The following is a 13,970-nucleotide window of genomic DNA, read 5'->3' as shown; positions in this document are numbered from 1 at the left end:
CAATTCAAAACCAATTTTTGTATGTTTAAACAGTTTATATAGCTTTATTTTTTATTCAATATGTTCTTCTCCTTCACATGAAATAATCAGAGTGGTAGCTCTTGGCCATCAAGGCCGTGCATAATGCTATCAATATGGCAGATCAGAGCTATTACAAATTTGGATGAGAGATCCGGCAGACAATCGTCTCGAAGACGCCCAAACTGCAAAGTAAAAGGAGTTGAGATCAGGGCAGAAGAAAGAACAAATGGAGGCAGGCCATATATAACCCATATTGTTCTTGCAGAAGTTTTGGTTTTTCTTGGCTATATGGGTCTATACTGGAGTTATTGATGTTGTAGGCAGTACATATGGAGATGCCAACGGTATCTGTAGTCTTTTTGCCACTGTTACAGGCCCAGAAGAGATAGCACAGGGTTTGCTTCTTTACTGTTGCTCGGATTTTTTTATACTTATAGATAGTTGATAAAAAAACATATAAACGTAATTAAGAATAACAGGAATGAAATCATAATTAAATTATACTGCAAGTTTTGGGACCAAAATAGACCAAAATTAAAAGCTATAAAAGAGAGCAGTTAAATTGATTGTTAAGGAAATTATATATATTTTTTAGCCAATAATTGCCAGAAGTAAACTGCGGTGAGTAGTAACAATAATCATATATTTATTAGTTGTTAATAGAGAAAAAACAATATTATTTGATTGATGATGTAATCAAATGCATTGCTTTCCGAGTTATACACTCTTTTGGTGAAATAATTGATTGTTATTTATATTAAACATTGACTGCAAATATTGAAATTCAATATATTGGGATATTGAGAGAATCATTTTAGTTGTGTTGATGATTTTTTTTTAATTTTTGAAGAAGATTAATTTTTCAACTTTGTAATGTTTTCATAATCTATGTTATATTGTATACAAGACTAAGAATTTGTGCCAATAGTTCTACTTTGACCATTGCTCAACCAAAAATCGAAAATTTAGAGTTGAAATTTGTTCTATCGGAATCACACAAGAATTCTGAATGATTGGGAGGGGGGAGGGTAAGGATTCATTAGTATACTCACCCTACTTTTTGAGAAAAAAAAACAACATCGAAAAGGATTGAGTGATAAATTGGTTTGCCAAACAGAAAGGGCTTGAAAGATTAGGTATCCCCCCCACGTTAAATTGCCTTGCCAATACGCCTCTGATATTGTTGGTAATCCAAGGTCTTATCTTATTTTACTTCGAATGCCTTAAAACTTTTTCTTGTTTCCGAGTAAATATACTGTATGTCCACAAATATGCATCACACTTTTGAAAAAGGAAATGGCTAGTAACAAATTAAAGCAGTCGGAGAAATCTTTTTTTATGAGATTGCATGATGCTTAAACTAAATTCACCAAAATTTTTGTTTAAATTTATTTTCTTATTGCGTAAAATCAACTACTGATGAGTTTCTTCAAAAATTTGTTTTGTTGATTTTGGCTGAAAAAAACAAACAAACTATAACGATTTATGGAAACTGCAGGTTTGGGGCCTACCACACCTCCGTCTGCAGGACCATAAACATATACAATGATACTATTTCGAACGTACTGCAAGAGCAGGATGCCCTAAATCTGTTTTTCTTAAAGGTGTGCGTAAAATGTCAAAACCAATGTGTAGGAGAATCCCTGAACTTTGATTCGGCAACTGGGGATAGGGAGTTGATCTGGATCAAAGAAGGGGCCCCTATCACACATGTAAAACTGTCAAAAGCTACTTAAAGAGCAAATTGGGGTCCAAGGGATTTTGGCGAAAGGCTTCTATTTATCACGAATCTGTACCCTGGACTATTTTGTTTGATTGCAAGTAGAGCAAAATGCGTATGATTTGCAACATCTGCCAACAGAGTGTTGTTGTAGCACCTCTTATTACCGCGATAGATCTTGATAAAGTTGTATAAAAAAGTGTGCTGCATATTTTTGGACACTCAGTATGTACATAAAATGTTAATTCTACTATTTTCTCTGAGTTGAAGCGACTCTCCCCTTGGGAAATATACTAATGAAATATTTTAGGCATATATGTAAGGATATTTATAATGAAAAACTAAAGATTATTTTTTTCTTGAATTTATACATCCATTAGAAATCCACTTATTTAATTGTCTTTTAAACATCTATTCTTTCTCATTTGATATCAGTGAAATGTGTATAAAAAAGCATGTATCGAGTGGTATTATATATTTTATTGCTCTAAGTATATGAAAAACACTTTTATTAGTTCTACAACTAATTAGAAAAATCTAAAAAAAGAAAGTTAACAGCATATAACTAATTAAGTGATACTAAGCAAAAAAAAGGGTTATAATTCAAGTTAAAAATACAATTATAGAACAAAGCTGAAACTTTTAGTTGTAGTTTTTAGCTCCATCATTTTCAACATCATTTTCAAGAATTATTTGTCATTGAGATTGTAACAATTATATACTTTTGTGTTTAACCCTAAGATTATCTAATGTGGACGCTGTGGTCTTGCCCAAGAATTTGTAAATACCTGGATAATTACCATTTATGCAACTTTTCGTTTATATACCATCGACAAATTTTGTTTACATTCAGTTCCTTTTTGAACAAAATTTGTGGCCTTTCTTTTATTGCTCTAGGGTATCTAGATAATTTAATTATAGTGATTGATAATACCCTCCATGACAGAGGACTATTTTTATTACTTTTTAACGTACTAAAGAATCGATTCTACAGACATTCACAAGTATTGTTCTTTTTATGAACGAGATAGATCAACTCAAGAAATCATATGTAATTGGTGGCGAAAAAGCACACATACAAACATATCCCCTAGATAGCCCTGTTTCTTTTTAATTTTCCTCATTTTCGGTTATTACTGTCCTTCAAAAGACTGCTATCTAAATCCCATGACAATGTGTTCTTTAGTTTGGGTTTATTGCGATAGGTGAGGCGCAACTTTTGTAATTACCCAAAAAAATTAATTAAAAGCCAATTTTGTGTTTCTAATTTTCAAATAACGATCAAGTTCATATGGACTCTGCTACATTAGAAACCATAATTGAACGTTGGCTTGCTGATTTCAAATGTGGTCGTAGAGACACCAATGATTCAGAACCTAGTTGACATACAAATGAAGCGGTAATAACAGAAACTATCAAAGAAATCGTGTGAATGGTCTGAAAGTGAATTTGCATGAGTTAGGTGACATCGTAAGGATATCAAAAGAACGTGATACCTTTATGTTTGATGAACGTTTGTTCATAGGAAAGCACTTTTCAAAGTGGGTGCTGCTTTACCTCACTGTTGACCAAAAACAAAAATGTACTGATTATTATGAGCAGTTTTTTGACATGTGTAAACGTAAAAACCGAAATTCTTACGTCTGTATGTGACAACTATGAAACCAGGATCCATCATTCCACTCAAAAATCAAAACAATCATCATTTGATTGGACAGAAACTGGTAAACTTCGTACTAAACCCCCGAAATCACCTGGAAAGTTGATGGCCTCAGTATATAGCTATGAATATGACATAATATTCATAGACTACCATGTAAAAGGCAATACCATCAACATTGAATATTATATAGCATTATTAGAGCGTTTGAAAGAAGAAATTACGTAAAAATTGTAGCTAAATTGTAAAAGAAGTGCGGTTGCATCAGGATAACACATTTTGTCACAAGTCAAAAAAAAAGTGGCAAAAATAGATGAATTGATTTTTGAATTGTTTCTGTATCCACCTTACTATACAGGTTTGACTTTCTGCGACTACTGGATGCTTACAGACCTAAAAAATGCTTCCCAGTAAGAAATTTAGCGCCAATGAAGATTTTATCACTGAAACTGAGGTCTATTTAGAGGCAAAAGATAAAGTTTTTCAAAAGTGTCATTGCAATATTCCAGCGGCTATAAAATGATTGTGTTACTCCAAATTAATATAATATTGATTAATTAAGTCAGTTTTGTAACAAAAAAAAATATGTTTTCTTTGTTAAGCCCGGGACTTGCCACCCTGTGTGTTAAACAATTGGCTCATTTATTACTCCCAATGAGACTAAAGTTTCAATAAGTTGTAGTAGTTTATCTTAAGGATAGTACAGGATCTGAAGAAAAAAAATCTGGACACTAAGAAAAGACAGGAATAAGAAACACCAAGAATTAATAACTCCTCCCTCCCATCAGCTTACCAACTGTGTGTATTGACACTCCTCTCAAAAAAAAAAAAAACACAATCAGTCGAAAAATGGCCTCAAAATGAGAGAAATTATTGCTGCTCTTCTTAGTGCAAGAACACACCAATAGAGATCCGAAACTTGACTTATGCCAGCAAGCTGACTATTTACAACGTCCAGAAGGCAATTAATGACGGTATTGGTATTGGGAAAAGCTCCAACAAGATGGTGCACCGGCACATACAGCAAACGGTTCACGGACCTTCTTGGAAACCAATGTTGCATTGTTACCGAAAACAATGTGGCCACCTAACTCGTTAAATGGCGACTTGCTTATCTTTTTCTTCAACCAGCATGTCAAGTCCAGGGCTTGTCGCACAAGGTTGCCGTATTTTGAAGCTGTTAATGGTTCCATTGATGAACATTGGAACTCTATGAAATCCAATTACATTATTACCACCTGTCAGAGTTCCCAACAGCACATCAAGTCCATTATCAAAGTAGATGGATGCTAAATTGAAGATTATAAATGTCATATCATTTGCCAACATTTATGCAGCTGCCTTAGTTTCCAAAAATAAACTTGTTCAAATTCCACATTAAAAATGCCTAATTTTCAATTACGCACCTGTCATCTTATGGAAGCTATAGAACACGTTATACAGAGGATTCTCAGAAAATGTTTGTTATGTCCTGTCCTTTGGCATATAAAATATTATTCAACACTAGGAAATATAGCCAGTGTTTTTCTTCATTTGTTCCTATATTAAGGGAATCCCTTTTCGATATTATGATTAGTAATTATTATAAAATGTACTAACTTAAAATTAAAAAGAAAACCACCAACACCCCAGAAAAAAACAACGTAATTATTCTTTTATTGAATTGATGATTATCCTTTTAATATTCGTCGTTATTGTTAGTGTTATTTTGACTTTAAAAAAAATGATTATGGAATCTCATAAAGTAAGTTTCATTATACACTAAAAAAATATCTAAGTAATAATAAAATGAATATTTTAACCATTCACTGTATGGTGTAACACATACGAACTTTTTTTAACACCTTTTATAAAGATCTTAAGTTTTCATACTTCAGTTGATTCATAACTTTACAAAAATAATGTTAGTACTACGTATGTACACACAAATCCATCGGATTCAGATCTAGCGAGTTTGGAGGTCAAAAGTATAGTCAGATGAAGTTTTCAAAATGGTATTGAAGCCATTTGATATTTTTTTCGAGGTGTAGTAGAGAGCCGAGTCCTGCTACCACAAGTAAGACTTCCAAATAACATCTATGTCGATTCAGGGCTTCACTTTGGTCTCTAGCATGCCCAGTAGGTATCAGTGTTGATTCTGATGCCTTTGGTAACACAAGAGGATCCATGACGTGGCCCTAAGAGCTACCTACCCCAAAGAACATGAAGTGGACTGAAAACTTCGTCTACATTACCTTTACAGGCCTCAAATTCCCTCCTAAACTGTAGAACCAACGTCTCACTAAATCCAAAAGTTCGAGCAATTGTTATGTTGATTCCATTTTTTCCAATTGGAGCAAGTTTAAACAAAATATCTAGCAATAAAAAGTCAGTTGCATTAGTGCCTGCGTTTTCCCACGAGAGTGCCCCTAAGTGGGGGCATCGATAGCTTACTCACCCTGTATTTGATAGATATATATTTTTTCAAATTTAGAATATTAACAATATATATTTGCTGTGTTATTTACATTTATCAAAACAGGTATTGGATTCATCATCACTGTCCCCACGTCATATATTATTCATATGGGGGATATCTACAGGGTGTTTTAAGTCTTTTAAGACCTATTCAATACCATTTTTAAAAGCTTTTAAGATATTGTTGCATGAATACAAATAGAGCAAGGGTATTTATTTTCAATACAAGACATTAAGTATATTCATAACTCACTTTGAGAAAAAATAAAGGCAAAAATCTTACAAATTACTACTTTCAAAGTATATTAAAATTAATATATACAGGGTCATTAGATATTAGAATTGTATAAAACCCCATTGTTTATCGATATCCTCGAATAAAATTCAACTAGCCTGAAGGCACTAGTCCTACTAATTTGATTTATTGACGTACCTATGAAAAACTGCATGTATTGATAAATGAAAATTGAATGTTACTTATTTTCGTTTCGTGAATTATTAGAAAAAGTCTTTGATGCATTTTATTTTTAAAATGTACTTTTAATTAACCTAAAGTAAAATTAATATGAGTATATTTTGCATCAATAATAAAAAGAGTAACTTACAGAAAGCCCTACATTTTTTCTTCTTTTGTTTACAGCCAACAGTAATGCATTTAGCTTGTGTTAATCAAAAAATGAGCCTAGAAGAGGCAATGGTTGCTGCAACTCTCAACTCTGCTCATTCCTTGAATCGTTCCGAAACACATGGATCTTTAGAGGCTGGAAAATTTGCCGACATGCTCATTCTAGATGCACCAAAGTAAGTATTTGTGTTTTTAAATACTAAATTGTTATGACACTTCATTTTTAAAGGGTGAGCTCTGACCAATACTATTTTTAAAATTTTTGATAAATTGTAGAGTTTTTTTAAAACTATACGTTAAAACTCTTTAAATTTAGTTAGTGTTTTTACAGACTCAAAGAAATGCTCTTCTTTGTCTATACAAATTTTTAATTTATCAGTTAATAACTATTTATATACTTTAACTATCGAGATTTCTATGAACATTATTTGAACATTCATATTATCTATATACCACAGTGATAAATGTGAAAATGGGAGATAGATGGAGAATGGAAATGTAATTTTTCCCTGCAATCTAGTGTTGGTTCTTGCCCTTATATATGCAAATAAAAGAGAAAAGCTAGAAATATAGCCTGTATGCACAAATTTCAAGATTCAAAAAAATATTCTAAAATTTTCTTGATTAATTACTGAATAGGAGAAAATGACTTATAGATAAAAAAAAAAGGGTCAAAAATACTTTTTTATAAAACATCTAATAAATTCTTCCTTATTTTTCAAAATTACAAAAAGTATAAATCAATTTTAAAAAGAGATCACCTTTAAAAAAAACTATATTTTAAATGATATTGAAGAGTTTTTGGTTAATAATCTAATTGTTCCACATATTTATTATATTATCAAGCTTTTTTAAATTAATATAAAATTTTGGTATCTGTGAGCTCTGCCTTCGTAAAAGCTTCTTTACAAGCTAGCAAAGGAAACTTTTTAACGGGTAAAAGAGATCAACCTCCAAAAAAGTCCAAGATCTGTAATAACATTTTATAGATACTATATTTTTGTACATATATATATATAAATAAAAACTTATTTACCAAATAAGTAACCCTTTAAGATGTAACGTTAATTCCATATCTTTCTTGGGAGAGCCTCGAAGGTATTCTATTAAATAAATTGTATTATGACATCGAATAATTTTTGTCGAAATGTATTTGACCATGCCACAAAATCATAAATTATAGTCATAAATAAGGTCATTTAAGGACAAATCATATCAATACATGGGTAAACATTTGTTGACGTGTGTAGTTTATATCAAGTACAGACATGTGACATAGCTTAATACACAACGCACTCCGGAGAAACTATTCTCTTGAACTCAATGTGCGTAGGTTTGCGCCTTGGTCCTTGCTACAGAAGGAAATATACTTTATGTACAGGGTCGACGCAATATTCTTGACACATTTGAAAAAAATTACAAAACAATGTTCAAAATCTTTAATAATTTATTAAATTAAAAAAACTATTTGAAAAGCGTGGCTTCTAGCTTCGAATTCTACTCAAAGTATGAATCCTCAGTGGTGATAATCTTCTCCAGTCTGAACCTGAACCTCATGCAGGTTCACCATAGCTCATGGACAGCACGCTCGATAGTATTCTCTTGAACTTGATGTGTGTACGTTTCCTCCCCGGTGATTCCTTGAGAAAGAAATATACTAGATGTATATGGATTTCACCAAAAGATTCCTAGCTTATGTGGAGTAATTGTAATACTATAATGTTTACTTATACTTAAGTCCATCTAACCAATTAAAGGAACATTAAAATAAAAATTTAAAAAAATATCATTTAGTTGTTTAATTTTAACTGAACTACGGAAAAATTTGCTGTCCAATTTGGGTAGAACTTTGTAGAAAGTTTTTATTTGTTAACAATGAGAGGTTATTATATTATTAGAAGTAAAATGGGTTCACTTTTTTCTTTTTTGCTAAAAATAATTATTACATCTTACTTTTTAGATATATTCACTTAATAATCTTTAATATAAATACATTAACTTCTTTTTTTTTCATTGTATATGAAAGAAACAAGATTAATATTAATCTTTTTTTTCAAAAATGTTTTTATTTACCTACATACATACATTATGAAAAAGTGTTAAATTCGTATAGTTTTGATATATCCCCCAGCCTTTTTTTTATCACTAAAATTATATCCAAAAATTAAAAATGGAGAATTGTAGTCAAGGGTGAGGATTAAAGAGGATAAATCGTAGGTAGTATTTAAATCATCCATGATTATATCTTAACGAATAAAACAATACTTAACACCTGGAAGCATGGTATTTATACAACATTTGTTCATTTATGGGGTCAAAAATGACAATATATATATATTTTCTCATTTTCATATAATCAATAATTAATTACGTATTCAAATATTATAGTTATACTTATTCATTAGAGTTGTATAAATGTTCTTTTAGTTAGAGTTGTAAATTCTCAGATTTTTATAATTTGACAACTGGAACAGGGCTGTATATTTTCTAAAGCTGATTTGATTCTGATTTCATTCGTGAGGAGATAAAATCTCAATATATAGTAATCATGAGGGTGTGTTCTCTTGAAAAACAAAGATTCATATAGAAGTTTGGCGTGCTGGGGAGTTAAAATATATGAGCTTGTTGGACAACGAGTAAAATTCAGGATCGGAGTAATTTCTGCCTATGGCCTTGTTAGATACAGAGTAGGATTTTTATTTATTTAATACATTTTCTTTTTTAAGTGAATCTAATAAAACAACAAAACAGCTGAGCTACTCTTCTCTAAACCATTTTTTAAATTGTTGGAGTTACCATTTAATTTTTATATGATACAATATTTTTTGGAATTTCAAACTCTACATATAATATTTTAAAAAAAATTGTTGTCTTTTTATCTATGTTTCTGCAACATAGTAACCTAATTCTTTAGCATTTGTAATTGGAAAAAAAAGTTGATTGCAAAGAAATTCTGAATGAGTGGAAGTCACGATGTTGCTTATTTAATGTTAAAACTATTGGCAGTACATGAATAAAGATTAAATATAAGAGAGTTGAGTATAAAGGGAATCGTATTTGACACCGTAATGCATTCATAGGTTAAAAGAACTATATCATTAACACGGATTGGAATACAAACATCAATACTTCTAGTCAAACTAATAGAAAACTTACAAAATGTGCATCTGACCATCCAAAAGTTTGAATAACTCTTGATACTGTATTTCGTGTGGAAGTTACGTAAAAAACATATTTGGTTTGCCAGCCTCAAATTCCCACTAGCAGAAATTCTTTAACTCGGAAAGTTCTTGAATGCAAATATGATTCTGTAATAGAAAATACTTACTGTACTGATATTTACGGTCTAAAAATTAAACTTTTTTATCTTCTTTACCATAAATTTGTCATCCAACTATATGATGATGCTAGAATAAAGTTCATTTGTTTAGTTGACTTGAAGTAACCTTTATGTGTATCTTCTATTAATTTAATTCTTTTAATTAGGATTTGCAAGTCATAACTTAAATCTACTTTATATATCCCCATGTATGTATGTACTTTATAATTTTATATTCTTTTTAAAGCAACTGCTCTAATGTTGTTTTTTGCAACATGTGCCAAACCTATAATAAATAATGAATAACATTAATTTGTGACTTGGCATGTATAAAAATTAATTTCTGGCTATGACAAATTAATTGAATCTCATATTTGTATATAATTACAAATACAAAAATGAATCATGTCATTTGTATATATTTAACTCTTTGTTACTTTCCATCAAACCCTAACGAAAATACTTTCCTGGGGGTGTTTTTATATATTTCCCACTTTTATTTTTTTGAGCAATATAAAGCTGTATTTCAACTCTGTAGTTGTTGTTAATCTATATATTAAATGTGAATGTCTGTGTGTATGTCCTTCTATCACGGCCAAACCAAAGGATGGATTTTGCTGTAATTTTTCTTATGGCTCCAGAAACGGTTCTGGTAGCATTTTTTTGGGTCTTCTGGGCACGGTAGCCTTTAAATAGCTTTATATAACACTTTACCTGAAAAAACCTTAGGGCCGGCATCTATTTTGGATGTATAAAGGGTTCTTTGATGCTCAGGGAAGCGGGGTGGAAGAATTTAACCTGCCACAGGGAACATCAGCCCAGTGCCCGAAATACATTACCTGTGTAGTTTAAAATTCCTTGAGGCCCAGTACTTGACCTGTAAAACCTGAGAGCCGGGATATAATTTGGGATATTAGGAGGTTCCTTGGTGCTCAGGGAAGGGGCAGTGGAGAAATTTAACTTGCATTGGGCCCAGCCGTTCAACTGCATAACCTGTTGGCTGGATGAACTATAGAACATAAGAAGGGTTCCTTGGTGTTTAGAAACAATGCGGTGCTAAAGTTTATACTGTATTTTGGTCCAGCACTTCACTTGTACAACTTGAGATTTTTGGTATATTAGGAGGGTTTCCTGATGCTCAGGAAAGCGTCTGCGAGACTGTGGCTTCGACGTCTGGCCCAGAATAAAGCAACTATTTCCTCATAGCGTGTAGAAGGAGTACCTATATAATGCCTGTATACGTGTGTATTCATACTTATAAAAGCCAAATCAGAGAGTTTCTTAAAATATTACGGTCTTTATTTTTTGTTTTATACTAAGCAGAAGAGTTCTTAATTAATTTTAATTTCTTAATGACACGGACGACAAACATACTCCATTCCATATTAATAAACCAAAGTTTATCAGTATATATGCTAAAAGTATGTCAATTTTGAGTGTTGATGCTTAATCTAAGAAATAACAATACAATTGAACCTGTCCCTCATAGAAAAAGTAAAAAAGAGAGATCTTGTATAGATTTGTACAAAAAAGTATGTAAATTTTTTTGATGAGAGCAAATCCAAGTATTGAGTAACTACATGTGAGTGTGCTCATGAAAAAAGGGAGTAACAATAAAGCTTTTTTGGAGTTATCTTCTATCTTATTAAAACAAAGTACATTCTGGCAAAAAGTTTGGCGAATTGTTAACTTAAATTGCTTGCGCTGAAAGGATTTAAAAACTTTTTTTTCTAGGTCGCCAGCATTGTCTTTAATTATGATGCCAAGTTTGAGTGTGGTTTGTAGACCATGATTTTTTTCTCACTCCATTTTCATGATTGGTGGCTTGTTTGCATGTCTTACTCATAGACCCATGTTTTATCAATAGTTATGATACGTTCCATGAACGTTGCGACGGAATTTGCAAGATCTAGCATGCCCATAAAGACTTGCTCACGGTACTGGTTTTGCAGAAAATTCAGCTCTTTTGGAACAAACCGTGGAGCGACGCGTCTCATGCTCATTACTTTTGTCAGAAAGGTATGAACTTACTTGTGAGAGATGTTACGGCAGTGTGATAACTCCCTTTAGCTGGTATGATGATTTTTTGTTCAATAATTTCGTTCATTGTAAAAATCGTGGAGCACTAGTTAGGTAGACTGACTTATGCAGCTGTTGTAAGCAAACTGGTCCACAGATTGCACTAAATCTTGGCATCATAATGAAAGACTGTACTGCTGACCTAGAAAATAAATTTGTTTAGTTCCTTTCGGTGCAGGCCATTTAAATTAACAATTCCTGGTACTCTTTTGACAGAATGTATGTCTGTTTGTCAACGCCTAACCACTCTGGACAATCCCGGGTACTTACGCTAGGGATATTCTAAGCATCATTGAACAAATTTAATACTTTTTACAACTAAATATGAATCTATTACTTAAAATACTAGTTGGAGAAAAGAAAATTATATTTCATTGACAATAGAGGATGTAAAAATTATTATCAAACTAGACATGTTCAATTTCCTTACAGAAATGTTTTGATATCAATTTGTTATTTACTTTGATTTGTATCTATATAGTTCTTTCATGTCGAAATATGGCACTGAATTGTAGTTATACTCTAAAAAACTTGATTTAAAAAAAGGGTTAAAAGGCCAACAATGTAAAGGATGAAAGTTATAATGCTCCGTTTCGTGTTCTACAGCTTAAAGAAGAATAATAAATTTGCGTTTGAGCCTGAGACCAAAATGTGCCTTCTTTTTTTTATGCAACTTGTTTAACTACAGAATGCCACACTATCATGCAGATCTGTTTTATTTTTTTTTGTTTTGCTCAAGCATTATTAAAGTACATGATTTTTTAGTAAGTACACTTATGAAGTACCATCCAACAAAAATGGGTTACAAGGAAGGGTACATTGTATAAATTTGCCGTCATGTCCGACTTTTTTCTACCTCGAAATTATAAACAGCGACAGCGGATAGCTAAAAAATTCAATTATAGAAAACTTGTAATAATAAGGAATTAACTTATCTGAGTATAGCGAAGCCACGCTTCGCAAAGCTGAGAATATATTATTGAAGTAGGAGAGGAATTTCGACTGAATTGATCAGAATTGCTTGTATAAGTCTTGTTGTACTTTACATAATGAGATGTGATCTTCTCTGGTTTTATACCTCCGTCAACAGATCGACTCCGAGTGCCCTCCACCCTGTATTAAAAGAAAAAATACTCCATAAGAGACAAACTCACACTCACAACCATTTCCACATAATGAGACCCTTCAATAACTATCATGATTATCCAAAGTGATAATTGTCCAAATAATTCTAGAAAGTCAGGATCCCTCTCGTCCTAAATCAAAAATAAATTATGTTAACCTTATTGTAAAAAAAGGTTGCAAGGATTAATTTTAACTATCCACTGTCACTGTCTGCAATTTAGGGATAGAAAAAGAAAGTTCGACCTACGGGTAAAATTATACAATGTCTTATTACAATTATATTACAAGTATATTTCAGTCTCTTGTGAGTATAAATACCCCAAGGAAGTAACTTCAGGTTGAAACATGTCTGTTTGTTATGTTATTGAATACAACACTAATTATATTTAATTATTTTTTTGTAGGTGGGAGCATCTTATTTATCAATTTGGTGGTCAGAATGACGTCATAGAACATGTTATCAAGAATGGAGAAGTCGTGTATTCAAAGAACTAATTTTTTTTCAAATACTATTACAATTCTTATTTTTTATTGCCTAAGTAATCAAGCTTATAATATCAATACCTATAAGTGTAACTAAGCATTAAGCGAATCCATTAAATCCAATACTTTAAAAGATGACGGAAATAAAAATAATGTGAGGAACTTCTGTTTTATAAAGGATTATGAATAACTTCTTTTTACCTTATAATAATATATAAAAATAAACATTAAAGCTCGGAGCAATAAATTTTTAGCATGGATACATTTAAAGCAATTTTTATTCTCTGTAATAACGAGAAATATATGTACCTATTTATTTTATTCATAAGAATATGAATAGGTTAGTAGGCTGTAAAATAAACCATATATCACACTTAGTAACCAAAAAGCAATAAGCCAATGCACATTAAAATTCAGAAATAGTCGTGTACGTTTATATTAATCAAAGTACGTGAATATTTTAATAACCAAAATTGTTACC

The 13,970-nt window shown here is 31.5% G+C and overlaps 1 protein-coding gene across 1 annotated transcript in view; it reads left to right on the top strand.

Annotated features, from left to right (window-relative positions):
• LOC121127895 (probable imidazolonepropionase) overlaps window positions 1-13,749 on the top strand; it is a 39,951-nt gene extending 26,202 nt beyond the window's left edge. The window contains exons 7-8 of the mRNA XM_040723463.2: window positions 6,499-6,659; window positions 13,411-13,749. Of these exons, the coding sequence (XP_040579397.1) occupies window positions 6,499-6,659; window positions 13,411-13,501 (252 nt within the window). The 3' untranslated portion in view covers window positions 13,502-13,749. The remainder of the gene's footprint in view (window positions 1-6,498; window positions 6,660-13,410) is intronic.
• The last annotated feature ends 221 nt before the right edge of the window (window positions 13,750-13,970 follow it).

This window comes from Lepeophtheirus salmonis, chromosome 13, assembly GCF_016086655.4.
Source record: "Lepeophtheirus salmonis chromosome 13, UVic_Lsal_1.4, whole genome shotgun sequence".
Classification (NCBI taxonomy): Eukaryota; Metazoa; Arthropoda; class Copepoda; order Siphonostomatoida; family Caligidae; genus Lepeophtheirus; species Lepeophtheirus salmonis.
Note: the sequence above shows the minus strand (reverse complement) of the source record. Positions and strands in the feature narration are given on the sequence as shown.